General features: G+C 36.7%; 1 protein-coding gene across 2 annotated transcripts; it reads right to left on the bottom strand.

The window, feature by feature from the left end:
- Positions 1-193: 193 nt before the first annotated feature.
- Positions 194-23,063, bottom strand: LOC102230735 (metabotropic glutamate receptor 5-like). Of its 2 annotated transcripts, none has more exons than XM_014471787.2 (18): positions 22,905-23,063; positions 22,500-22,795; positions 22,279-22,412; positions 19,696-19,957; positions 19,432-19,546; positions 16,350-16,599; positions 11,668-11,903; positions 11,430-11,551; positions 11,222-11,346; positions 10,965-11,133; positions 9,374-9,500; positions 8,872-8,989; positions 8,055-8,241; positions 7,337-7,495; positions 7,116-7,241; positions 6,340-6,522; positions 6,067-6,236; positions 194-4,019 (listed from the first exon to the last, which is right to left on the bottom strand). In XM_014471787.2, exons 2-18 carry the CDS (start codon positions 22,719-22,721, stop codon positions 3,149-3,151), a joined length of 3,576 nt encoding a protein of 1,191 aa, XP_014327273.1. In that variant the 5' UTR covers positions 22,722-22,795; positions 22,905-23,063; the 3' UTR covers positions 194-3,148. The 2 variants fall into 2 exon arrangements, with proteins under 2 accessions (XP_014327273.1, XP_005807115.1); XM_005807058.2 differs by having other exon boundaries at positions 22,916-23,063.
- Between the last annotated feature and the right edge of the window lie 1,150 nt (positions 23,064-24,213).

Here is a 24,213-nt window from a genome sequence, read left to right as displayed (position 1 = left end):
AAAAAAAAAAGACTGCTTGTCCAGTTTGTTAATTAAAAATAGTTACTATGAAATAAATGGTTGCTTTAGGTACATTTGAAAACCTTGCAACCACTAATGTCTGAATATAAAAAAATAAATCTGCATCCCTTTGATTTTCTTTTTAAATGAAGTTGTACTAGAAGCTGAAAGTAACAGCAAAAAGAATGCAGCTAAATTTAGATGGATTCCTTTAATGCAGTAAAAGTCTGTCAGAAATTTATAAAAGAAAAGTACAGGCTATCTTCAATAACTTACAAACACAAACTCACATTTTAGTCTACAAAATGTACAAAGGTACATGCAAATATGGTAACTTTCCAGGAGTAAACTTAGGTTATGACTCAGTAAAAAAAACAAAATACTGAATATAAACACATCATCGCCTGTTTAAATATTAACAGAGAGACAAGGGACTGAAGCCAAACTTTAAATAAAGAAATAGATAAACACATAAAGGATAGCTGCAACATAAATATCAGTTTTGTCTCACAGGCTAAAATGCTGAGTCTGTGAATACAGACATTCATCTAGAACTTCAAATATTCAGGAAAAAAAACATAACAAAACAGAGTACTGAGTGAGCTGAAAGAACCAGGCAAAAGAAATGTACATTTTGTGACCTATTTTAAAGAAACAAAACTCAACCCACAGCAGGAGACTGGCACAGCAAGGAGAGAAAAATCCAACACATTTTCAACACTGTTTGCTTCTCTCTTGCTAAAACTAAACCTTAAAACAATCAAGCTCACTACTTGTATAATGGCTTTGCTACTGTATCTAATAACTATAAAAGTCTAATTCCAAGATATTTCAAGTTAACGCATTTAAAGAGAGTGATCATGCAAAGTGGAAACATTTTGCGAAAACAACTTCACTAATCCAGCAGGAAAGAGATGCAGTCAGAAACAATTTATTTCAGATGCATCCTGAGATGAAAAAATAGTTTTGGTCCTCTTACAAATCCTACCTCATCATACATTCAGCTAAGTCATATTGAGATAGAACGACAGAAGAAACATCCAAGGTGTCTTTAAGCTCTTTGTGGGTTACATTCCTGATGATTGTGTTCACTGAGACAGTAGCTTGTATTCCCTGGAGAAGCAAATAACTTCTTTCCACTCAGAAGAGGAGGATTTGCTGAATGGAGGAGGAGAATGCACAACAAAATGCAATATTTGCAGTTTTTGTATGTTTTTTTCTTTAGGATTTGCAATGTTTGAGGTGCTGTGGTGGTGTAAGGGCAAAACACAATCCACATATTGAGGCCTTATTCCTCATGGCAGTGGTTGCAGGTTAGACTCCCAGTCTGGTGACATTTGCAGCATGTCTTCCCCTCTCTCATCACCCTCTTTCCTGTCGAACTACCTTCAAATAAAGGCCACTACAGCCAACAAAACCTTTAAAAAAAAAGGATTCACAATGTTTTTTTTGTCTATAAGGGTTGCCAATGAGTTAGTGAGTGAGTAAAAAAAATGCCATTTCTAATCTTAAACTTATTTTTTTCTGAGGTTTGACAGTAATAAAAACAAAACATCATTATACAGAAATTCATCAACAAGCTAAAAAAAACAAATCATCCTTTCAGTGTTCATAAATAGCTACAAATATACAACTGAAATACAACAATTTAATATTCACACTGATTTAGATTGAGGTCCATGTGTAATTTTAAATTAATTTCATGAAACACTTAAAAAGAATACATGAATAAAGAAAGATGTGGTTTAAAAGCTTATAAATAAAATAGTCTTCAGCTTAACATCCATGTTTTCTTTGGCGTTGGAAACATGTTTAGCAAAAAGCTGTAGAAAGTATTTAAATGCTCATGGGTTTCAGCACATTAAAATTATCACAAAGTTCAGTTCAGGTTTTTTGTTTGTTTATTTAGTACATTTTGTGTTATTTAATATTTAAGGTTTTGTGATGGTTCGGTTCCTGTCAAAAATTTAGATATATTCATCATTGTCATAAATGTCACATACATTTTTGGCTTTTATTCATGTATTTCCATCCTTCTTTTCCCAGGATGGAATAGTTATGCAACATATAGCGGTAACTATTCTTTAAAAAACAATCTTTGGGTGCAAAAATTTAAACTTCTGTAGAGTTGTGTAGTGTAGTCTGCTCTGTAAAAATTATATATGCATCTTCACAGTGCATACATGCCTATTTGAATTTGGCAAAATGTTCCTCAACAACTTGCAAAGAAGAAAAACATTTTATAGCCAGCAGTAAAGAGATGGATATCCACATAACAAATTTGACCATTTACTTTATTAAAATTAATATATTTTGTTCAATTGGTTGGCTTCCTCTTGTAGATCTGGCTCTGAATCATGGTCTATAAATGATCAAAAATGTCATTGAAGCTACTTGAGAAGCTTACTATTACTCTTCTTCATCTGTTACAAAACCAGTTGTGACATCTGGTTATGATGATTTTCCTGTGAGAACACAAATTTTGCCAAAGTTAAAGCCATGTAACCTAAACAGCCATTTTCAAATGAAAGAAAACTGGTCAGAATCTCTTGGAACAACAGAAGAACCATCAAGATTTAAGAAGATTGTAAATTGCAAGATGCTGGAACATTAGTGTCATAGTCCACAGTAGCAACTCGATGCATTATTGCTATTATTTGGGAGATGTAAGCATAATCTAATGTAAATATCCTGCATATAACTTTGATCCAGTGTAAATGAAAAAAAAACAACCCAAAATAATAACAAATTGAAACTTGGCCACCCATTTGTCATTTTACAAAATTGCATGTTATCTTGTTAAAACAATGTGCCAGCTACTGTAAAGAAATAGTTCAAATTAATGATTCAAATTCCCAAATAAGTGATGTTTGTGTGGATTACTAGTGATTATAAATGTTTGACCGGAACTGCTTAAAAAAATCTTTTTTCCTATATAAGTCTAAGCAGTATTATTTTCTCTATCCTAGCCCCAACTGACATTTGAAGCATATTCAGTCCCATCTGAAAACTTTACAAAAACCAACTGATTATCTACAATATCCACACATAGAAAGGCATTGAAAGTTTGGTCCTGGCAAAAATGGCTGCCTTTACGGAGTTAAAAATACTCCGGATAGAAGATAAACACAGAGAGGAGAGAGGAGGTCTAGAGAGAAGAGGAGCTCTGGTAGTGTCTCAGCAGCAGCTGGTCACATTCGGCCTCAGAAGCTGGGGACAGCGAGGGAGGCGAGCTCTCGTCAGAGCTCAGGGAGAAATCCCTGAATGGGGACGGCGGCGTCAGAGCCATCAGCTCTTCCGGATTCTTTGCCCGTCTCCCGCCTGTGCAAGTTCCAGCCAGTTGCTCGTAAATCTTAGGTCGATTGTCGCAGCAGTTGGAGACGGCAGTCACTTCGGCGTATGTGGTGACGGTAGAAGGTGTCTGTCTATTGAAGTACTGGGATGGACACGGGGAGTTATCAGAGGCAACGGGCGGAGCTGTGGTGGAAGGGGGGAGGACGGGTCCTCCTGGCAGCATCATGGTGTTCAGCTCATTGATGTTTGCGGTGAAACGATTGACAACGCAGCTGATCTGGTCCATGATGGTGGTACCCTGAGTTTGGCCAATTTCACCCACGCTAATGATGCTGATGTCCCCGCCGTCTACAATCGCAGCAATCTGGCCATTGTCCCCACCTCTCCGCCTGACCCCAGAAGAGAACTCGGGTGCATACGGTGGTAAAACCTGCACCTCCTCACCTCTCCCGTCTGAATGGTGACTTCTTGCTTTAGCGGCATGTGGACTGATGGTGGGCAGAGGTGACTGAGAGGGCGAGCAGGTAAAAGATTGAGACAGCTGTGGGCCTTCGTACTGCTCTGTGACACTGTTTTCCCCAGTTATGTCTTCTTTAGAAAATGGCTTGATGATGGCAGTCTGATTCACCTCGACCGGGTCTTTTTTCTTAACGTGGAACGACATCCTCTTCCACAAGTTTGGTCTGGAGCTCCGTTCAGTCTGCCCCCAAGATTTTCCATTGGAGCTGCAAAAGAGACAGTTACATTTTAATCCTGCTAAAGCCTTTTGGTAATAACTCACATATACAGTACAGTGAAAAAGTATTCCTCATGAAGACTTTTTGGTTTTTTTTTGTCACATTTAATGTTTAAGTTAAATAACCTGACTAGAACCTGCTGTGTCTATTGTATTGCAAACTCCAAACATGACTTCTTACGGCTTTTTTAAAGAATTTCTGTCTTTTTGCAACACTCCAATGGAGGCTAAATTTGTGGAAATCCAAAGATGTTTTATTTCTGAGTATGATATTAAAATAGGGTGAATACATTTTTCTGTTTTTTATTTGTAAAATAAATTGAAAAGCATGTATCTTCTTAGCTTCAGTCGTGTGCAGGTTTGAACTGGTCTAAATCACCAATAAAAAACATTGAGGTTTGTCGTTATAATGTGAGAAAGTTCAACATGAAGACTTTTGCAAGACACTATACACAAATATATAACTTTCTTCCAAGTCATTTTATATAACCTTGTCTCTATCTGTTTCTTAATCACATTCTCCATTGGATTTCTCTTCTGTCTTCTGCTGTGTGTGTAATATTAAATCTCCTTGCATGTTCGTTTATGTTCCTTAGAAAGAGAAATCCTCTAAGGATCCAGTTTTCCTCTGGGAGGACTTAACCCAAATGAGGTAGGCTGTTCTCAGCTTAGGGAGCTGTTTTTCTTAGCTTCAAATGCAGCCTGTTGTAATTTGAGGTCTTCAGTGTATAAAATTAAAAACTGAACAGCTTTGTAAATGTTCATAAATAAATATTCATATAATGTGCCACTATGTAAAAATTCAAGGCCAGCTAAAATTTTAGGTTAAAAAATCAATAGATTTTGTAAATAAGATTGACAAGTGTTTAAATGTTAAGGTCTGTTTCATTTTGATGTTGGCAGTCTGTCCGTTCTGCATTGTCTCTTCCCACCTGACTTTCACACATTTTGCAGCTTGGAACATTACATCAAGTCTCTGATGAAGTGGTAGGACTGAGAATGGGACTGTTCACAGATTCATTTTCCATGACAAGTAAATATGATGAGTTTTTTTCTTCACAAGAGCATTCTCTGAAATTTTAGCATCTAGAGAGAGAATTCTGTGACCAACCAGGACTTTGGAAGGATATGACAAAAATCTATAACTCCTACAACAATAAGGGTCTTAAACAATTTTTTCTTTAAGGAAAATAAATATGTGCACAGCAGAATTTGAAGATTTGAAGTAAATCAAATTTTATTTGAAAATTCTCTGAGAGATGCATGAGAATGCATGAGAATTCTTCCACATGAGAAGAAGAGTCATTTTCTCAAAGTTTTGCCTGATTTTAATGACAAATTTGGTGAAAACCATAAGAGGTATGAAAACATCATCCTCACCATTGAGGAATCAACATATTTGTTTGGAATATACATGAAATGTATATGCAGGTGGAAATCAAGGCATCGTAAAAAAGAGAGTTTTTTTATTTTTTCAAATTGTTCCAAATAATCTTGCCATGAGAAATCCCAATACAACTGGATGTAGTAGCAAACATTGTGTCACATATTTAGGGATATGTAGTCTAGATGCTCTATTAAGTTAAAGTAGTAGTGTTTTTGATGTCAGCAATAGGAACGGGATTAGAAAAGGTTGGTGCAAGCACCAGATAAATTAAAATAACTTACTGATCTGTTGTGCCATAAACAAGTTTGTATTGCTTTATGCATATACAATCAATGAGGTGTTGGTGCATACTTGCTACTGAGAATAGGGAGAATGAGAGGTTTGCCTAGGCTACCGCTAATGTAACAACTGCTACTATTGAAAGTTGATAGACAAAAAAAGTGTATTATTAAATTTGTGTAGCGGTTGAGAGTAATCTCTGCCTCAGATGCAATGCATTTGATGCTTTTCCTTAAATGGCAAAACCATTCATTTCTAAGGCAGTCACCAAAAACAGAAACCTTTTAAAAGCCAAAACACCACACTTGTTGATCATGTCTACCTTTTATCTGCAGTCCATCTTCAACAGCATATTCTGGTGTTTATCTACCTTATGTTGTCCTGTGTTGATCCACCACGTCGAAACAGGTTGGCCATGCTGCTGGATGACTTGCCAGTCTTGGCAGCTTTCTTGGCATCGCCCACATGCATGCGCACAACGGTGGAAGTGGTGAACGCGCTGCGTACATTCTTCTCAGGCTTGGCAAGCATGATGTACACCTGACAGTATAAAAACAGCAACATGTAACAATTAGAGTAGAAAGATAAATATAGAAGCATAGCTTTCAAAGCAGAAAATATTGTTTTTGTGCTTGTTTCTTACTTTAGGGACAAACATGCAGCAGAGAGCCACTGTGGCACTGAGGCTCACGCTAAAGCACATAGTTATGATCTTGTAATTAGAGCCGAAGTAAATGGGCACAAAGGCCAGCCAGATAATACAGGTGGTGTACATGGTAAAGGCAATGTACTTGGCCTCATTGAAATTAGCTGGCACGTTGCGAGTCTGTAGGAGAAAAAGACAAATTGAAATTTAGAGCAGTGCAAGTTACAATTCCTATTTTTTCACATGTTGTCACTTTAAAACTACAAACTTTAATGACGTTTTTTTAATACATGATTTGGAAGTAAAAGGACACATGGCCTTCTAGACTCTTTCGAATGAACTTGATTTAAAAAACTCAAAAGTGTGATACCCATTATATAAAATAAAATGAATTTTGAACTAATCTGGAAAGAAACATGTGCAATATGATTGCGCTTGACATGAATAAAGTGACACACACCAAAAGACCTGCAGCTGCATGTACAGGAAAAGAACACAAATGTACGATACAATTATTACATTTTTATGAAACCCATCCAAACTTCTCCTTTCATTGAACAGTTTTGGAGTACTTTGTATCAATCTATGATGTAAAGTTCCTAACTGAGGTAACAATATTAAAAAGTTCTAAAAAAAAAAAAATAGGAAAGCAAAACTTCTTATGCATGGCACGTTTGGATAAAAACATAAATAAGGAAATGAAAATTGTGAAAACAGTCATCAAGCTGCATTGGAAGATCAGTGAGAAACAAACTGATGTATTCCTGAAGTACCTTGAAGGCATAAAAGGTGCAGCTGAGTATAAGCAGGCCATTGTAGCCCAGTGGGGCCACCACTCCCAAAGTGGTCAAATTGCAGATCAAATGTACCTCACGGATACTGGGGTAATCATAGATCACCTAAAAAAAACAAAGCAAAAATGTTTCTCTGTTTATTTGAATAAAGGTCCATTAATGTCATCCAGTATTTTGGAATCACACACATACATACGTACCTCTGGTGGCTCTATGATAAGAAGTGCCACAATAATCCCCAGCTGCAGCAGTATGAGTAGGAAGGCGATGACCAATTGTGCGCAGGCGGACATAAAACGCGGTTTCTTTGTGCAGATCTTCTTCTTGCTCCCTGCCAGGATGCGTGCTATGCGGTTGGTCTGAATTAAAAATAGATCAAAATGAATATGGGTGTTTCAGTTAGACTGAACGAAGATAACACTTCTCACGGTGATTTGTGTGAATAATCATTTTCCTTGACCTGGAATATCAGCCTCAGCCCACGCTAAGATTTTAAATTTTTGTCTCACTTATAACTGGCAGTGCGCCAGCCTCTGAAGCTCAGCAATGTTGTGTTTGTTGCTAACACCATACATACATATGAACAAACAAAATATCACATTGTTGATGCATGCTCTACATTAAATTTTTAAAAATGCGAATAGGAAAACCTTTTGATGTAAGTCTTTTATGTAAAATAGGGATATAAGAAAATAAACAGAATTACATTTATCTTTCAAATACATACTGATACTGATTTGAAATACTTAAATTCAAATCAGCTTGATAAAAATGTGTCAAACTCTTGAGCATTTTATGGTGTTATGTAAAAATGTGACATCAGATTATGCTTGAACAACAAGTAATAAAGCTGTATCTCAGTGTTTCATAGGAAGTGACAGAAATGAATGACTAACTTCATTTTGTAAATGAGAGTACCTTGGTAACTAAGGCTGAGTAGCTCATGGCAGGGGATAGGCCAATCCCCAACCGCTGTAGGTAGCAGTAGACAATGTGTGGCTTGGCAATTAGGCTAAAGGTGCACAGGTAACCCAGACATATTCCAACAAGAATGATGTAGCAAAGCTCCCGACTAGATGACTTCACCACAGGAGTGTCCCAAAACCTACATTAAAAAAAATATATAATTATAGGTTCACTGAACAAAGACAAACTTCAATGTATTTTATGTGACAGACCAGCACAGAAGTGATGATAACTGTGAAATGAAAGGGAAATTATACATGCTTTTCAAAGCTATTTTTTGTGCAATTAATCTACAATGTATGGCATGCAGTTTTTCAACCCTCTTGGATTAAGACTTTGTCAAAAAATAGATTTCACTACCATTACATCTGATAGTCTTTTGGGATTTGTCTCTACCTGTTGTACACATCTAGTGACTGCTATTTTTTCAGATACGTCTTTGCAAAATAGCATTAGCTCAATCAAACATAGATGAAAGCATTTCAAAACGTAATTTTTAAGTTGTGCAACAGATTCTCATTTGGATTTAGAGCTGTACTTTGACACTCTAACATAAATATATGTTTATATCTAAACAATTTTATTATTACCACCATAAAATAAATACCTAATATGTATGTATGTGCATAATACAAATACTAAACAAGATCTATACTGAACTGAAATTACACCAAGTTACACCAACTATTCACCAAGTTGTCCTCATTTTGACCATGCGATTTTGATTAAGAATATGCATTACATGTAAGAAATGTATCCATTTAATTACTTGATGAAGACAGAAGTAACAAAAAGTGTAGCCATGAGTCCCAGACAGGCAAAGACTACAGCTGCGATTGGCTCTGGATCCCCCCATCGCACATACTGGACCGGAATTGGTTCACAACCTGAAGAGAAGGATTGGAACATATGATGTATGTGAAATTATACAAACTATATAACAATAAACATATCATTAGTTGTTTGGATATGAAGTGATAAAAAAGGGTTATGCTAAAAAATAGTAATCTAGAAGTGTAAACTCTAGATAAGAAAAGAGCAAAGCCATTGTACTTTCTTTGGGTATGTAGCATTTGGTTGATTTGTACAGTAGTAAGTCATTCTGTGTCACAATGTGCTTTGCATATAGCTAACTATAAGTGAGTGTTTGAGAACAAGATAGAGAAAATCTGAAGTGGAATTTTTAAGGAGGATCAACCCTCTGTAAACCAGATGTGATAGTTCCTCTTTTGTCCTGTTTGAATATCTTGTGTGAGAGATAAAATGTTTACCAGTAAGGTCGTCTGTAGGCCAGGAGCCCAGGATACAGGCTCGACAAGTGTACTCATCAAAGACGAATTCGTTCTCCTTGCAGGGAGTACAAGTCCAACAGCAGCTGACTTCTCCTTTACGGATCACCTGGAAACACATTTGCACAGACACACAGCTGAAAGAAAGGTGGAAAGGTCTCAAAGCTCCAATGGCACTTTTCTGTAGCTAATCTTACACTCTGACTTCTCTGAAGGACGAGTAAATTAAAATGTGTTCGTCATGGGAAACAAAGAAGACAAAAGCCTGTACAATGTCATGGAGTTATATTCCATGTCATTTTTCAAGGCACTGTTAATTTATGGTACCTAAAAAGCTTAATATTTTCTCCTCTGGCAAGCATGCTAAAATGCACACTGCCAGAGTGACAATAATTAATTCCTGGCTCAAAAAAGGAATGGGTGCAGTAACTGAAAAATAGATGTGTGAAAGACTGTATGGGATTCCTTTTTATAAGTCATCAGTCACCAGGAACACAAAGTTGTTGAAGAAAGAAAATGAGGCCTGGTTGTTTGGATTTGACAGAAAAAGGGAATTTGGTTTGGGGTAAGAAGTTCAGACCAGGTTAGGATCTTTTTGATGTTCAGTATTTAATTTAATTTAGGGTGCATTAGATACTAGACACTGCTTAATAAGAGATTAATGTTGGAAAACTGTGTGATGATACAGAGGAGGAAAAGATTCCCCTCAGCACAAAGAGGATGAAGCTAAATAAAGCTGGATTGGAGTTGATTAAATCCTGAACAATGGCATGAACTGCATCTCTAGTAAGATATCTTATTATTGTCATGATTAGCAGTGAGGACTTGGGATTAATTTAAATCTGGTGTGTGGGTTGTACTTCACAGGTTTCCTCACAACAAGGGCTGTTATCTATAGTGGATATTATGCAGAGGTGTAGTTCATATCCAACTGGGAACTGCTACTTCAAACTCTTTTTGCTCAACACACGACTTGAAACATATGAGCCTTTGTAACACTCGGGTCCCATGTGTGAAGAAGCAGAGACGGAATAGGGGACAGGAAAGATACAATGTTTTTAGAGGTATACTTTATAAATCCTGGTGACAAAATGCAAGGTAGTAATGTGCAAACCATGAAATTCATTCATTTTACAGCAAAGACTTGCATATATGTTGTTAAGTATGTAAATGAAATAAAATACAGAAAAGTAAGGACTGTATAAAAATGGTACAAAACATTGGACACAAACTTTCTAAATTAAAGATAGTACTGGATAGTATCGGATAGTATTGGTTGCAATATTTGTATCAACCCCAAAACTGATGCCGTTCAGGCTGAGGCCACAGATCCACCCAACGTTCCAAATGCCTCTTTTAAGACAATTTTATTTACACTTTCAAGAATAAAATCCAAGAGTTGACGACTTATGCTGTACACCTCTTCTCTCAGCACTTTGAATTTAGAATGAATATTGGTATTGACAGATATCTAAATTTAAGAATCCTAAACATCTTGCATAGCATCTCTATTGTAAACTGAATGAATTGTCACTTCAAACTTAACTGAACTGAATTAAATTTGAAATCCCACCTTGATCTGAGCCTTTTGGCAGGGCTCAGAGCAGACTGATTGGATGATTTCACTGCTGTTGCTCCATATTTCCTCATCATTCATCTTCAGACCACCCTGATCCCAACTTCCCACATGGATGTAAGCGTACTGACCCACTCCGATCTGCTTGAAGTTCATGATTTCATACCTGTAGCACACATCAACCTACATTTTCAGTGTATAGTTTAACACTATGAATATCTTCTCCTTTCTTTCGTCTTCATCAGAGTCCTTACCTGCCAGGGGAGTCTCCATTCTGGTCAAAGTGGATGACCTCTCCAGATACACCAGTAAAGTTGGTTCTCATTAGGTAATCCAGCAGCTTGCGGCCATCTACGGGCCGCATGTTTTCACACAAACCCTTTGAAAAACAGAACAATGCAGTAAATGTTATCGCCATCAGAAGTAAAGGAATCTGGATAAGCACAATTTTGAGGTTCATACTTTATATCCTGGACAGAGAGTTTGTTGCATGGCATGCAGACCATAAGCCATTGAGTAAATGGCATTTATGACAAAACCCATTTTTGTATCTTGGGCATACTGCTGTCGTAGAGATTCTCTCCCTGTGACGAACAAACATGAACATTATCAAAAAAAACAACTTAATTTTATGATGTCACTGACAGATTACAAGTGTTCAATGTGGGTGCAGGGAGCATGTTTTTTTTTTTATACTAACAGCTGCAAGTGCGGTTGTACTTTGGGCTCTCCTGTGGATGCCCTCTCAGTCGACACTGGAAACGGTGCTGCCAGAATTCAGGAAACCAGGGGTTCCTCAGGTTGGAATCAGGCTTCAAGTTCAGGTAATAATCATCAAACCAGTTCACATGTGCTGACTTTAGCTTGATGGTGATCCCACCGGCAGCCTCCATTTGATAGGCATCAGTGACATCATACCTGTCTGCCCAGCCATCACTAAAGAGAGAAAGTCCAACAAGGAGGTTAGAGTGAAAACTGGAAGTGGGCAGATTCATGTGATGTTTCTTATCAGATTTAATACCATTCCTACATTTGTTTGGCTTCAAACCAGCCATTTCAAATAGTGAGAAAAATGACTAAGTGCATAGTTGTGCACAGTTTTACAGAAACCATTCTGTGCCACAGCAGATTGTATTTCTTGTTAACTGCTGCATTTTTGCAGCCCACTCTGTGGTTTGACTGTTTAGACGGCACTGTCACCTCAGCAAAAGTGGCAGAAAACCATTTACTTTCCATTGTAAAGGAGGTTACATTAAAACTTGACACTTAATGACAGAAAAACAAAAGAGAACAGATACTGTATATTTAGCTGACATCAAATACAATGCCTGTATTTGTTGACAGCGATTGTACACGTGCAAAAATCTTTAAGATTAATTTATCTTGCTGTAGTTTGGCCTCATACCCATATTTTAAAATCCAACCTTTGATTTGAGAGCATTGTTTCAGTGGGGAAGAAAGTCAAATCTTAAATATAACTTGTTGACAGAATTGTTGGAACAACTAACCACCCCGTTAACAATAAATTAAATATAGATTTATTTAATTTATTTATTACATGTTTGCATCTTAATAGTTTAATGATATCTTATACAGTAATTGTCTATTATGTAAATTATTTAAACATTTATTTATTTATTTATTTAATTTTGTACCCTTTAGCCCTCCATAGAGACACACTCCTTACTTTAACTCTAAGGTATCCAAATGGCTATCACACACATTTCTGTGACAACCTGTCAGCTTTAAGCTTCAGTCAATTGTCTTTTTGACAAAAAGAGGATCAACACAACATGCCTTGATTTTTTTCACAAACCTTTTCTTCTTTTGACATAATGCTGAACTTCCCTTAAGTGCTGGAGGTGTTCTCTAATTTATGGGTTTTATTAAGTTTGCTCTCATTTTTATAACTTCCCAACCTCTGCTTTTAACAGATAAACACTGAAGGACAGAGTGGTTCCTTGCTACTTCAAATATGCCACCCACAATAGTGATATAATTATATGTTTGCATCTGCCGGTGGTCATAATGTCATGGCTGACTGGTGCAAATGTCTTCTAACAAACTTAAAGAAACTGTGAGAGAAGTAATTGTCTAAAAACTTATTTAACCAAGCTGGAGTTACACAACAGTGTGTGGGTGTTTTTATAATGCCTGATTCTGGTGAGGTAGGAGATCATTTCATAACACATCCTTAGAGAAGCGAGTACAGAAATGGTGCACTGGCATAAAAAAAGGCAGGAATAGATTTGAAAAGCATAGAGGGCTTTGACTCTGGATAGTTTGAATCACTGTTCAACAAGCGCTCTGAAACCCACACATCGACCTAGCAGGGCACCAGGCTGCATACGGCGTGTTGCTATACCACCTACATGCCTGAAGACACATATATGTGTGCTATGCAATGTGTGTACACAAACATCTTGGTCTGATTTTTCATACAATTTTTAGAACAGCCCTTTTTTTTTAACAATCCAGCAGCAAGAAAGGTGTCATTTTTATACTTGAAACTGAATAAGGAGGGAGAAAAATAGACTAAACATCAACAACTGTCTGATCTAAATGGACTAAAAGCTCTCCTCTATGACCTGTAAGCAATCTCAGCTGCTGTGTTTCTGCATTTGTGGGTGGAAAACCAATGAAGGATCACTCTGCATTAACAGTAATAGAAATTCCAAGTGGTTAACAGGAGCTCTTGTGTGAAAAAACTGTGTGCAGCAGCCAGAACCAAGGGTGGAGATTTGTCGCTGAAGGCTACTTAAACTTACAGTGGTGCATACTTGTGAAGTAGAAGGGAAGCATATGACTTTTAAAAAGTTTAAAAAAATAAAAAGTTTGATTTCCATTTTGTGTTCACCCCTTAATCAACCACCTAACAGCCAGTATTTAATGTTGGGCTAAATATCTCTACTAGTTCTGCCTTTCTAGGCACCTTTTGCTTTTTGTTTGTTCTTCTTTGGAAAATAGCTCAATCCAGTTAGATTTTATTGAAAATAACTACTTGCCATTTCTTCCAGTGGTTCTCAAATAGAATTGGACTTTGACTAGGCCATTCTAACTCACATATTTGCTTTGATTTAAACTATGTATCTCTGGCAGTGCATCTTTGGTCACTGTGCAGGTGGAAGGTGAACCTTTGTTGTAGTCTCATTTTTATTTTTTTTGACTGACCAGCTTTTCTGTTCCCCCTGAAAAAAACCTCTCAGCATGATGCTGCCATCACCATGTTTCATGATGAGAATGATATGCTCAATGTTAATTTTCCAGCACACAAGGTTTACTTGCAGTCCAAAAAGTTCCTCTTTGGTGTCACTTGTCCGGAGGACTTTCTTCCAGATTTTTGCTATGATCCAAGCATTTCTCTCCATTTATGGGACATAGGCATGCACACATGGCACAAAGGCACAAAACCGGTAACAAAATCTCCAGGCTCACATAAAAATCTAAATTCTGCAGGTCACTAAACAAACCTGTAGAACAAAGAAACACTAGTGATTACATTAAAAGAGCAAATTTTGGACAGGACATGCATATCTCAAATTTTTACAAGCAAAACATAATATAAGTAAAAGAAATCCTAACAATTTAACTGACATCAATAAAATAATTATACAATGGCAACACAGCTAGAGTATTTATGACGTGTGAGCTTATGGAAAGTCTAGAGACTTGTGTTTTTACAATATGTAGTTCAAGGTTATTTTACATTTCCTGCTGTCAAATTTGAGCGACAGCCTACATATGTGGCTCCTAATGAGGAAAGGCATTTATAGAACACCAGGGACGAGAGCGAGCCAGAGAGTCAAACCTTAAAATAAAACACGTTATTCTCAGAGAGAGACTGGAACCTCTCGTTAGATCCACCGCCTCTTCTGCACTTGTTTGCATCGCTAATGATTTTAAAGGCCTTTTTTTTTCTTCAATGTTTTTTGCCCAATCTTTGGCTTATTTTCTTTTAAAATAATTTGCAGGCAGATGGTCATATAATATGGTAAAAAAGAAGGTTTATTATAGAAACTGAGAAAACAGGGCTCTCAACTTTGTATTTCTGAACACATGGACAATGCAGTCATTTTCATCAAAGTGAACAATTAATATTTAGGTGGCACTGATACTTTGAGTACATAAAAATTAGGATTATAAAAAATAACAGGCAAATTTGTCACGATTATGCACAGGAATATCTATACTCCTTGAACCTTTTTAAATATTTGCACACAACAGTTTTATACTTTAATGAGTTTCACATTTGATTTGACAAACCAACACAAAGAAGTGTATCTTTGTAGGGTAAAAGGAGAAAGAATTAGATTTTTCAGAATCAAATAAATGTCTAAAAAGGGGGATATTCCTTTTTATTCAACCTCTCTGAGTCAATACTTTGAAGAATTACCCATTGCTGTAATTACAGTTGCAAGTATTTTGAGTTATGTCTCCACCAGATCTACAGTTCTTCAATTCTTTGCAAAATAGCTCAAGGTCAGTATGATTGGATATGGAATGACTCTGAACAGCTTTTTCAAGTCATGCCACTGGTTCTAGATTTGATTTACTGGGTCATTCAAACACAAAAAAAGCATTGCTCTAAACTATCGATCTGTACTTCTAGCTATATGCTTAGGGTTATTGTCCTGCTGGAAGGTGAACGCTGCAGTCTCAAGTCTCAAACAGATTTTCATTTAGAATTACATTGCCATTAGCAGCATCAATATGATGTCAAACTGTGATCAGTTTCCTTCTCGCTGCTAGTGTAAAGCTTCCTACATCATAATTCTGCTGGTTCTTTAAATCTTATCAGTGAGTATCTGCAACTCATCCAACGATACCAAGGACCTTTTGTTGTTATATTTAACACCGAGATTACATTAATCACAGGTATACTTGATTTAACAATTTTCTGAGGGTTTGGGGAACAAAACTTTTCACTATTTTAGGTGCAAACATTTTGTCATATACTTTTCTTTCCACTTCACATTCTTATATTAGTTTGCCCTGGCCTATTATACAAAATACATTGAAATTGGTGCTTGTAATATTGCAAAATGTGTAAACATTCAAAAGATATGAATATTTATACACAGCTGAATACACTGTGAAAGAAAATATCACAGAATGTAAAAATACCTTGAAGTTTAAAGGTCACCATTAAACTGAAAGATGCAATGATGATGAGGATGAGAGGACAAAGATGGTTCCGCTATAAACAAATACATCGGGATGGATGACGTTGGACATCTGGAGAAAGTGGAAAGCAACAAGACTGTAAATGTAGAGGCACAAACTGTGCATGGCTACAACTTTTATTCCTTAGTAAAGGCAAACAATACACACAGCGACGAGACGTGCAGGCAGAAATTGAAAATGATAGATTTCCCTGCTCACCTTCCCACCAGCAGCAGCTCCCCCACCAGGCGCTTTCGTCTCATGGCCATCAGAATGCCTCGGACTGTCATGCCCTCGCAGAAGCAGGCCACCACTCTGGCTTTGGGTAGATGGGCCATGAGTTTTTGCAGTAATTTGTCAAAGTTCTGTTCCCCTGCATTACTGTATATTTTATCAGAGTGGGCAATGCAGATCCCCTCTTTTGCTGCCATGTCTTTGAATGCCTCCATACCGCTCTCACCATAGTTACCTACGGATGGAAGCACATTATTGAAAACACACAGTCAGGTGTCTGTCATTCAATCTAACTAAATGAAATGAGAAAACGGAGACTTTTCCTGACCAAATAAAGTGATTTTCAGACATTCTTTACTGGAATCTAGTCAAAAATCTGACACATTTCTTCTAGGAACAATTTCTTCTGCGGGGTCACATGTGTAATTGCAGTACAGGAAAACAAAGAAATACATTTGTGTAATGCCAACACAGCACTTGAACATGTGGTAATTTTGTTCCTGTCATGGGAGATGCTGTCGAGTGATTGATTTCCCCATTATTGCTGAAAAGTGGGTCACCTAGTTTCTGCTGCTGTGCAAGTATATACCAAAAATTATTATTTACTGGGTCATAAACTTTGCCATTAGTTCACAGAAGCCCACTGCAGTGCTGCAAGCATGACTGACCTACATTTATTAAATAGATAAATAATTGAAGGAAATGGTCTGATGACTAATGTCCATTAATTAGATTTATAAGCCTGACTAATTCTTGTAGGGACATGGAAGGGCTGGTGTTTAACACCAGCTAACAGTGGGTGAAAGGTGGTCTACACCCTGAACAGGTTAGATTACTAATATGTCCAATAATTTTCCAACATGTCTCAATAATTAGAGCCTCCGCTAAAATTTCTGCTCATCTTAAATTCCACCGGATACAGAATCTACTGGATTAATAACTAGTGCAGTTGTGCCGTTCATCAGTGATGACGGATTGTGGGCACCTGGTGGCTCAGTGGTAAAGCAAAATTCATTCAATATATTTTGTTTAAAGCAATGCAAGACTACAGAGTACCTGGTTTGCTTTTAAGGCTACCCTTTTCTATATTTTGCCCAAAGCAAAAGCTATTCTCACATTCTGAACCAGGGTAGCACCATCTCTTTGTTTATGGTGGTTATTGAGAATAATCATGATGAAGGTCTCTTGTTTGATAACTTCAGGGTATTTTATTTTATTTTTTTTGCAGATGATGCGGTTCTGTTAGTGTCTTTCAGTCATGCCCTTCAGTGGCACTGAAGCAGATCACAGCTGAGCGTAATCCCCTCAAAGTTTAAGAGCATGATTTTCAACCCCAAAAGGTGAACCATTCGTTCCAGGATGAGGAAGATGAATAGATAAACTGGAGTCTCTTTTATAGCTTTACAGCTGTTACTGAAATTTGTTATGGAGAAGAAAGACCACAGCCAACAATCAAAGAATTCAGTTTACTGGTTAGTCTATGTTCCATCTCTCACCTATGGTAACAACAATTTTAATATGGACAAGATCCTGGATACAACTGCATGAAATAAACTTTTTCTGTAGGGTTACTGTGCAAACCTACTGCCTGCTGGCAGCTGAAAGAAATAACATAAGATTCATGGTTTTCCTTGGAGAAACAACTGACAGCCTTAGTTCTCAAAGCAGAAAACAACATTTGAAACGACTTAGCTGTTTTGAAAATTCTGTTCAACACCAGTCTGTTTGTTATATAAGAAAACAGAAAATACAGTTTAGATTCAGCATTTATTCAAGCGCATTAATAAACAGTGGTAAGAACACTGAAAGCTTAACAGAAAGTGTGGTAACACACTGAAGGAAAAAATCAAGAATTATACACTGGCAGCACATTTGTTTCCTAATAAATAGGATTAGTCACTCAAGGACCGACTCTATGAAAATGATGATAGAATTGTGTATTTATTCCTCATGTGTTCTGCCAGGTTTAGAGGATGGCTTACAAATCTAAATTAAAAAAGGAAAAAGATTGTGGGATTCCATGTGTCCTTTTGAGCATGGTTTCAAACACAGAAATATTTTAACATTTGACTTTACCCAGTTAAAAATTATTTTTCCTACCATAAATAAACCATTTTCTGTCTAAATCTGACCATGTGAAACAGGTTCAGCTTCAAGCAAATCATACCCTGATTCATGCAATAGTTTTTCTCTGTTTGTTTCAATGAAAAAATACAAACTACTGAAACTACACAAACAGAACCTTTAAAACCAGACATTTTACAAGACGTATCTACTGTTTTTGGTGTTGCAGTGATGGATCTAGTAAACTGAAAATGTATCTTAGTAAGGTAGAATATTCTGAAAACTTTGCCATTTGCCAGTTCTATTTACAAAGTTGCTCCCAGGTGATCAAAACCCAGAATGCAGTTTCTAAAAAATAGACTATTAAAAATACTAAAATATAAAAAGATTAATAAAAAAAATACTTTTATACAAAAATGAAATGCTATGAGCATATGTGTCAAAAAGTGTCAAAAAGGCCAGTACCTTCTTCATTGTTCATGGTATTATTTTTCTGGATGAACAGCAAACTCTTCTGACCTAAACCTTTAATCTGTGGGTTTTTGTCCAGAGGAAGATGAGCAAAAGCAAAGCTTTGTTCAGGTGTTCAGGAAGCTAAGGTGGCTTTAATAGTGGCCTTTAGCTAGTTTGCATTGTTGGCAGACTTGTTGTTTGTTATTTAGCCAGTCTGACCATGCAGACCAGCTAAAGGCCACTATTAAATCCACTTTAGCTTCCTGAACACCTAAGCAGAGCTAGTTGATCTCCTCCATGCCATACTGAGTTAATGAAGTAAGTGATGCAAAAAGAGCTAAATTTTTTATGATCTCATATAAAATTGAACAACATTTTGTGTTCTTACAAAAAAAACATCACTCTGTAGTAACTCAAATAATTGAACTTGTCAATGTGTCTGATTTATTTAATGTAACTGCACACAGGTTTCACTATTTGGGTTAATTTACTGGAACTAATTTGCTTTCAATCATCAATACTATGTTTGTTCACAGGCATACAGTCTTACCCTCTGTGTGTATTGCAGACACATAGCTCCAGTTATACCTCTTGACAATGTCCACCATGGCTCTGGCTTGTTGCATATCTGATGGCACCACTCTCATAAAGTATTTATATAGACTCTGCTGGGAGAGATTTACATGTTCACAAGTCTGGTGACATACTTCAAAGAATGGTCTGTACACTAATTTATATTTACATAGCATCTGGCCTCTAGGTTATAAAATTCAACAGGAACTTTTAATGTTTCTAGTTTGTTTTCCAACTTTACCTTGTCACTGAGATCCATGCTGGTGGCTGAGTATGCAATCTGTGGGATATTGAAGAGCTGCAGGAGATTCTGCACCTGGATAGCCACGGAGCTGGAGCCTGGTCCGATGAGTCCCACGATGGGCTTCTTTCCCTGCAGGAGTACGCTCCCTGCTTCTGCTGTGCATCTGGCCTGGCTCTCCTCCTCATCGCTGGACACTAATGTGTCCCGGATAAACTCAATGCTCTGCTCCAGAGCCACTGCTGAGTGCCAGCACGAGTCCCTGGTGAACAAACATTGAGCTCACCATCACAATATTTTGGCAAAAAGATTAGAGGATCTGATAGTGCTTCCCGAGTGAAACAAAGCCAATAGGAGGGTTTCCACAGTCTGAATTAGTCAGTAAACTTGGCGTTTTAGTTAAGTTATTTTAAGCTCAAATTTTGTTAAGCTTTGACCAGGAGATTTGTCCTAATTCAATAAAGTATGTTTGAGGCTGACTTCAGTCACTTCTCATCATTGTGAAGCAGAAGCATCTTGTAATGCTCATTGATATTTTGGAAACAAAACTACAAATTGTAGAAAAATGACTGGAGAAGTATATCATTTCAAAAAGGGTTTCTCCAGCTACTAAATCTGGATTTACTTCAAGGTCATGGTTTTCAAATTATGTTGTAAGAGTAAATAAAAAAATTAAATAAATAAAAAGTAGTAGTAATGAATAAAAAGACATGTAAATATAATATAGAATTCATAAGCTAAAGTCAAAAAGATTTGCTTATCCGGAAAAAATATAAACAGAAAGGCTACTGTTATAGCTTCTATAAGCTACTCAATTTTTGGAGAATATTCCAAAGAATATTCCAAAGAATTCAAATTTAAACTCAAGCAGATAATAAAGTGTCAAAAACAACTGGTGGTACTACTTCTTCGCTGCACACTTAAAACAGTGATCTGAAAAACAAAAAAAACCCAACAACATCGTCTTAACCATGGTTCTGTTTCAAGCTGAAAGACTAGATATTCTACATTTTGTGCTCAGTAACGAGCTTTTAGTAATAAATAGTAATAGCAACAAGAACAGGCTACTGTGGCTATTTTGGTTGTAGTTGAAACTCTGAATGATTATTCCAAAAATATTTCTGAACCACTGGTTTGAGGTACTTTACAAGCGTAAAGAAGGCAACTGGTTTACTTGGATTACCTTTTTTGATCCTTAAAGATTTGCAGGATAATTGTTTGTTTCATTCTGTTAATTAAAAGTGGGTTCCTTCTCAACCAGCCTTCTGTCACTTTCTTGTGCATTTTTCTTCTATCAAGGGATCATTAGTTTGTATCCAGTTCCCAGAAGTCTCCATGAAAAGATTATTCCCCTCCCACCTAAAATTGTTCTACTCTTATCTTCAGATAATTCACTTTTAAATTGATTGGTCTTTTTGTTTATTTCTTTCTGATCTCTTTTATAGCTCCTTTCACATTTATCACAATTCCTTGCAATGATATGTTAAGAGCCCTAAAATACATGGTTGTTATGGAAACTTGGTGACCCTAAGTTACTCTTTGCTGCAGTTTTCTAACACTGAGCCTTGGAGATATTTTTACCTTTCTTACCATATTCTTCACTGTGCATTATGGCAAAAATAAACATGAATCTTCACCCAGGTTTATTTGTCACAGCTTTAATTATTTTAAAAAATGGTACCTATTTTTCTACCTATAAACATAAGGGACTTTAGTCAAGAAACTATTTTTATGTAGCAATTTTAAGTAATTATTGTTAAAACACATGTAATGAATTTAAGTAGCATATTTTCCTATCTTTACTATTTCTAATAGTAGTTAGGAGAAATTATTTCCATCATTGTTATAACCCAGAGAAACAATCTAATTGGAAAAAAGAACAACAGACTTTGAATTAAACATATTTAGAAATTGTTAGGAATACCAGTTAACGTGGCACCAATTATTCTGAAAAAAATGAAAAAATACAATACTTATCCTATACATTTTTTCCCCTTACTAAAGTTACTCACAAGGCTGTATTTCTCTAACTTGTCTTTAATAATAAAGGGTGGAGTTATTGTTTTAATGTTTTCCCCCCCTTTTTACATCTCTTGCAGAGGTGTGAAAAATTTAATGGTTAATTTCCATGTACCAGGGTGCAGATTGAGAAAGCTTATGTGGAAAGAAATGATTAAAATCAAATGAATGAATTTAAAATATTTAATTGTTGACGGTATATTTGTTTTGATTTTTTTTAATAGAACTGTCACAGCTGACTACCTAAAGCATCTAACAACTCTTGAATAAAGATTTTAGCTATTTTTCAAAACTGCTAGCTGTTTTAAATTTCAAAGTTGTCTAAATGACATTTAAATGTCAAAAGTGTAGTGCAGACACTCATATATTACATTATCTTTGGTTATTGCTAACTTAAGTCGTCAGCTTCATCCTAACTTATTTGTGATTTTTATTTGTTGGTTTTGATTCATTACAAGTTGAATGAATCAAAACCAACTGAGTCCTTTTTTCTAACAGATGACTCTGAGTAGGTTAATTATTTACTTGCTAAAAGTAAGTGGAGCTACTGCTCCTATTGCTGACCTTATCTCACAGCCCAAAGAAATATTGGGAAGGATATTGGGGTCTGCATTAATCCTGTCCAGAGTGTGCATCATGGCCTCCACTCTCTGGATCCCATACTGCTCACGCACTGCACCGCACTTTCGCTCATGCACCTAAACAAAGTGCACCAACAAGTGGATTGTTAAACTTCATCATACAGATACAGGATACACAAGGACATAAACTCACACAACAGGTACCTTGTCTGCAGGTGGTTGGTGGTGGACAGAGAACAGAGCTCCAATGATAATGTCCCCTGGGATATGCGCCAGCACCCTTCTCTCATTATTCTGGGCACTGGCCACAGCCTGCTCTTTCAAGCTCAGCCAGCTCAGATCAGTTGCAAGCAACAGAATGACTCCAAACAACCTCACACATAATATTTTCATTGTCCATGTGCTATTCTTTAAACCTGCCTCCATCCTCTGCCCTCTCACATGAATCTCTTGTGTTTTGCATGGAGAGAGCAAAGCCACAGACAACAGTTAGACTCCTCCTGAGGAAAAAGATGCACATAAGCTAGGTGTGGAAGATCTGAAGTCAGAAAAATATACCTTAACTTGACACTAAAATTTTAGAGTTGAGCTAAAAAACTAAACACATACTTTCTGCTTACCTTTTGCCATCCAGATTTCAGTCCATTTGAGATTGTTTCCATCACAGAGGAAAAGTAAAGAGCAGCCTGTGCAGCTTTTTTACTCGAGCTCAGTCTAGTGCCTGGCTACGACAAACTGCAAATAGCAGCAGATAATACAGCCCGTTATTGGAACATGCTTGACTTACTGACGCACAAGACAACCCCCCTCCTTCTCTCCCACTCTTACTCTCCTCCCTCCTCCACTTCCTTCTCCTCCTCCATCCCCTCTACATCCAAAACAGTGTGGAGAGCTTCACCACTGATTGTTCAGATGGGAACTTATGGAAACAGAGAATACACTCTGCAACCTCAAACTTCAGTGCACGTTATTATTTTTATGAGATACTAAGTAAAAAAGGAAGACAATTGTAATAAAATTAATAGTTTAAGTTCACTGACTTTGTCTGGGTCATCTAAACCATTCCGTTGTAGCTCTGATTGCAAGAGCTGTCCTACTGAAAGGTGAGACTCCTTAGTTTTAAGTCTTTTGAAGCTTTTACAGGTAATACAGCACATGCTAGCTTTAACTATCTGTCAGCCTCATACTGTCAACACAGAGAACCTAAACCTGTGGGAATACAATCTGAAAAACAAGAAGACATCATATCTAATAAGTGGTTTTAAATGTTTTTGTGCCGTTTTATGCTTTAATTGTAAATCTTTCGAAATTAATGATTAACCTTTGACATTTTAAGAGGTTATTGCATTTTATTGGGAATTTGAAGGTTGCTATATTTGCTAAAGTGTAAGTCAGCACAGTCTCATTGCATTAATTGCTTCTTTTTTTCAGAAAATAATCAGATGACTTTCCCAAAGCTATTCTTCAAAGCCTCTAAATATTCTTTAATGATAATTTACCAACTATCTCCTTCAATTTCTCAAATGTTTGTCACAAACACAATGACAAAGAATCTCAATTTACCATGTTAACATGACTTCCACCCGTCCTTTTGTCTTTCCTTTCATTCATTCATTCATTCATTCATTCATTCATTCATTCATTCATCCAGGATGTAGAAGGCTAGAGTACCAAGAGAAAACTCAGACACGCTGGGAGAACATATAAACTCTGTGGAAAAAATGTCTAGGCTCTTCTGCTGCAAGGTGACTGTGCTAACCACCCGGCCACCATGCAGTCATCAGCAAGTCGCTATCAAGACTTTTGACTGTAAAATCTTAAAATTTGACAGCATGTTCCCTGCAAGGTGTCTATGAGTTATGTAGTAAAATTAGGGGAGGTCGCAGCATATTATGGCAGACCCTTGAAGAAACCAGCT

The sequence above is a fragment of the Xiphophorus maculatus genome, chromosome 11 (genome assembly GCF_002775205.1).
Source record: "Xiphophorus maculatus strain JP 163 A chromosome 11, X_maculatus-5.0-male, whole genome shotgun sequence".
Classification (NCBI taxonomy): Eukaryota; Metazoa; Chordata; class Actinopteri; order Cyprinodontiformes; family Poeciliidae; genus Xiphophorus; species Xiphophorus maculatus.
Note: the sequence above shows the minus strand (reverse complement) of the source record. Positions and strands in the feature narration are given on the sequence as shown.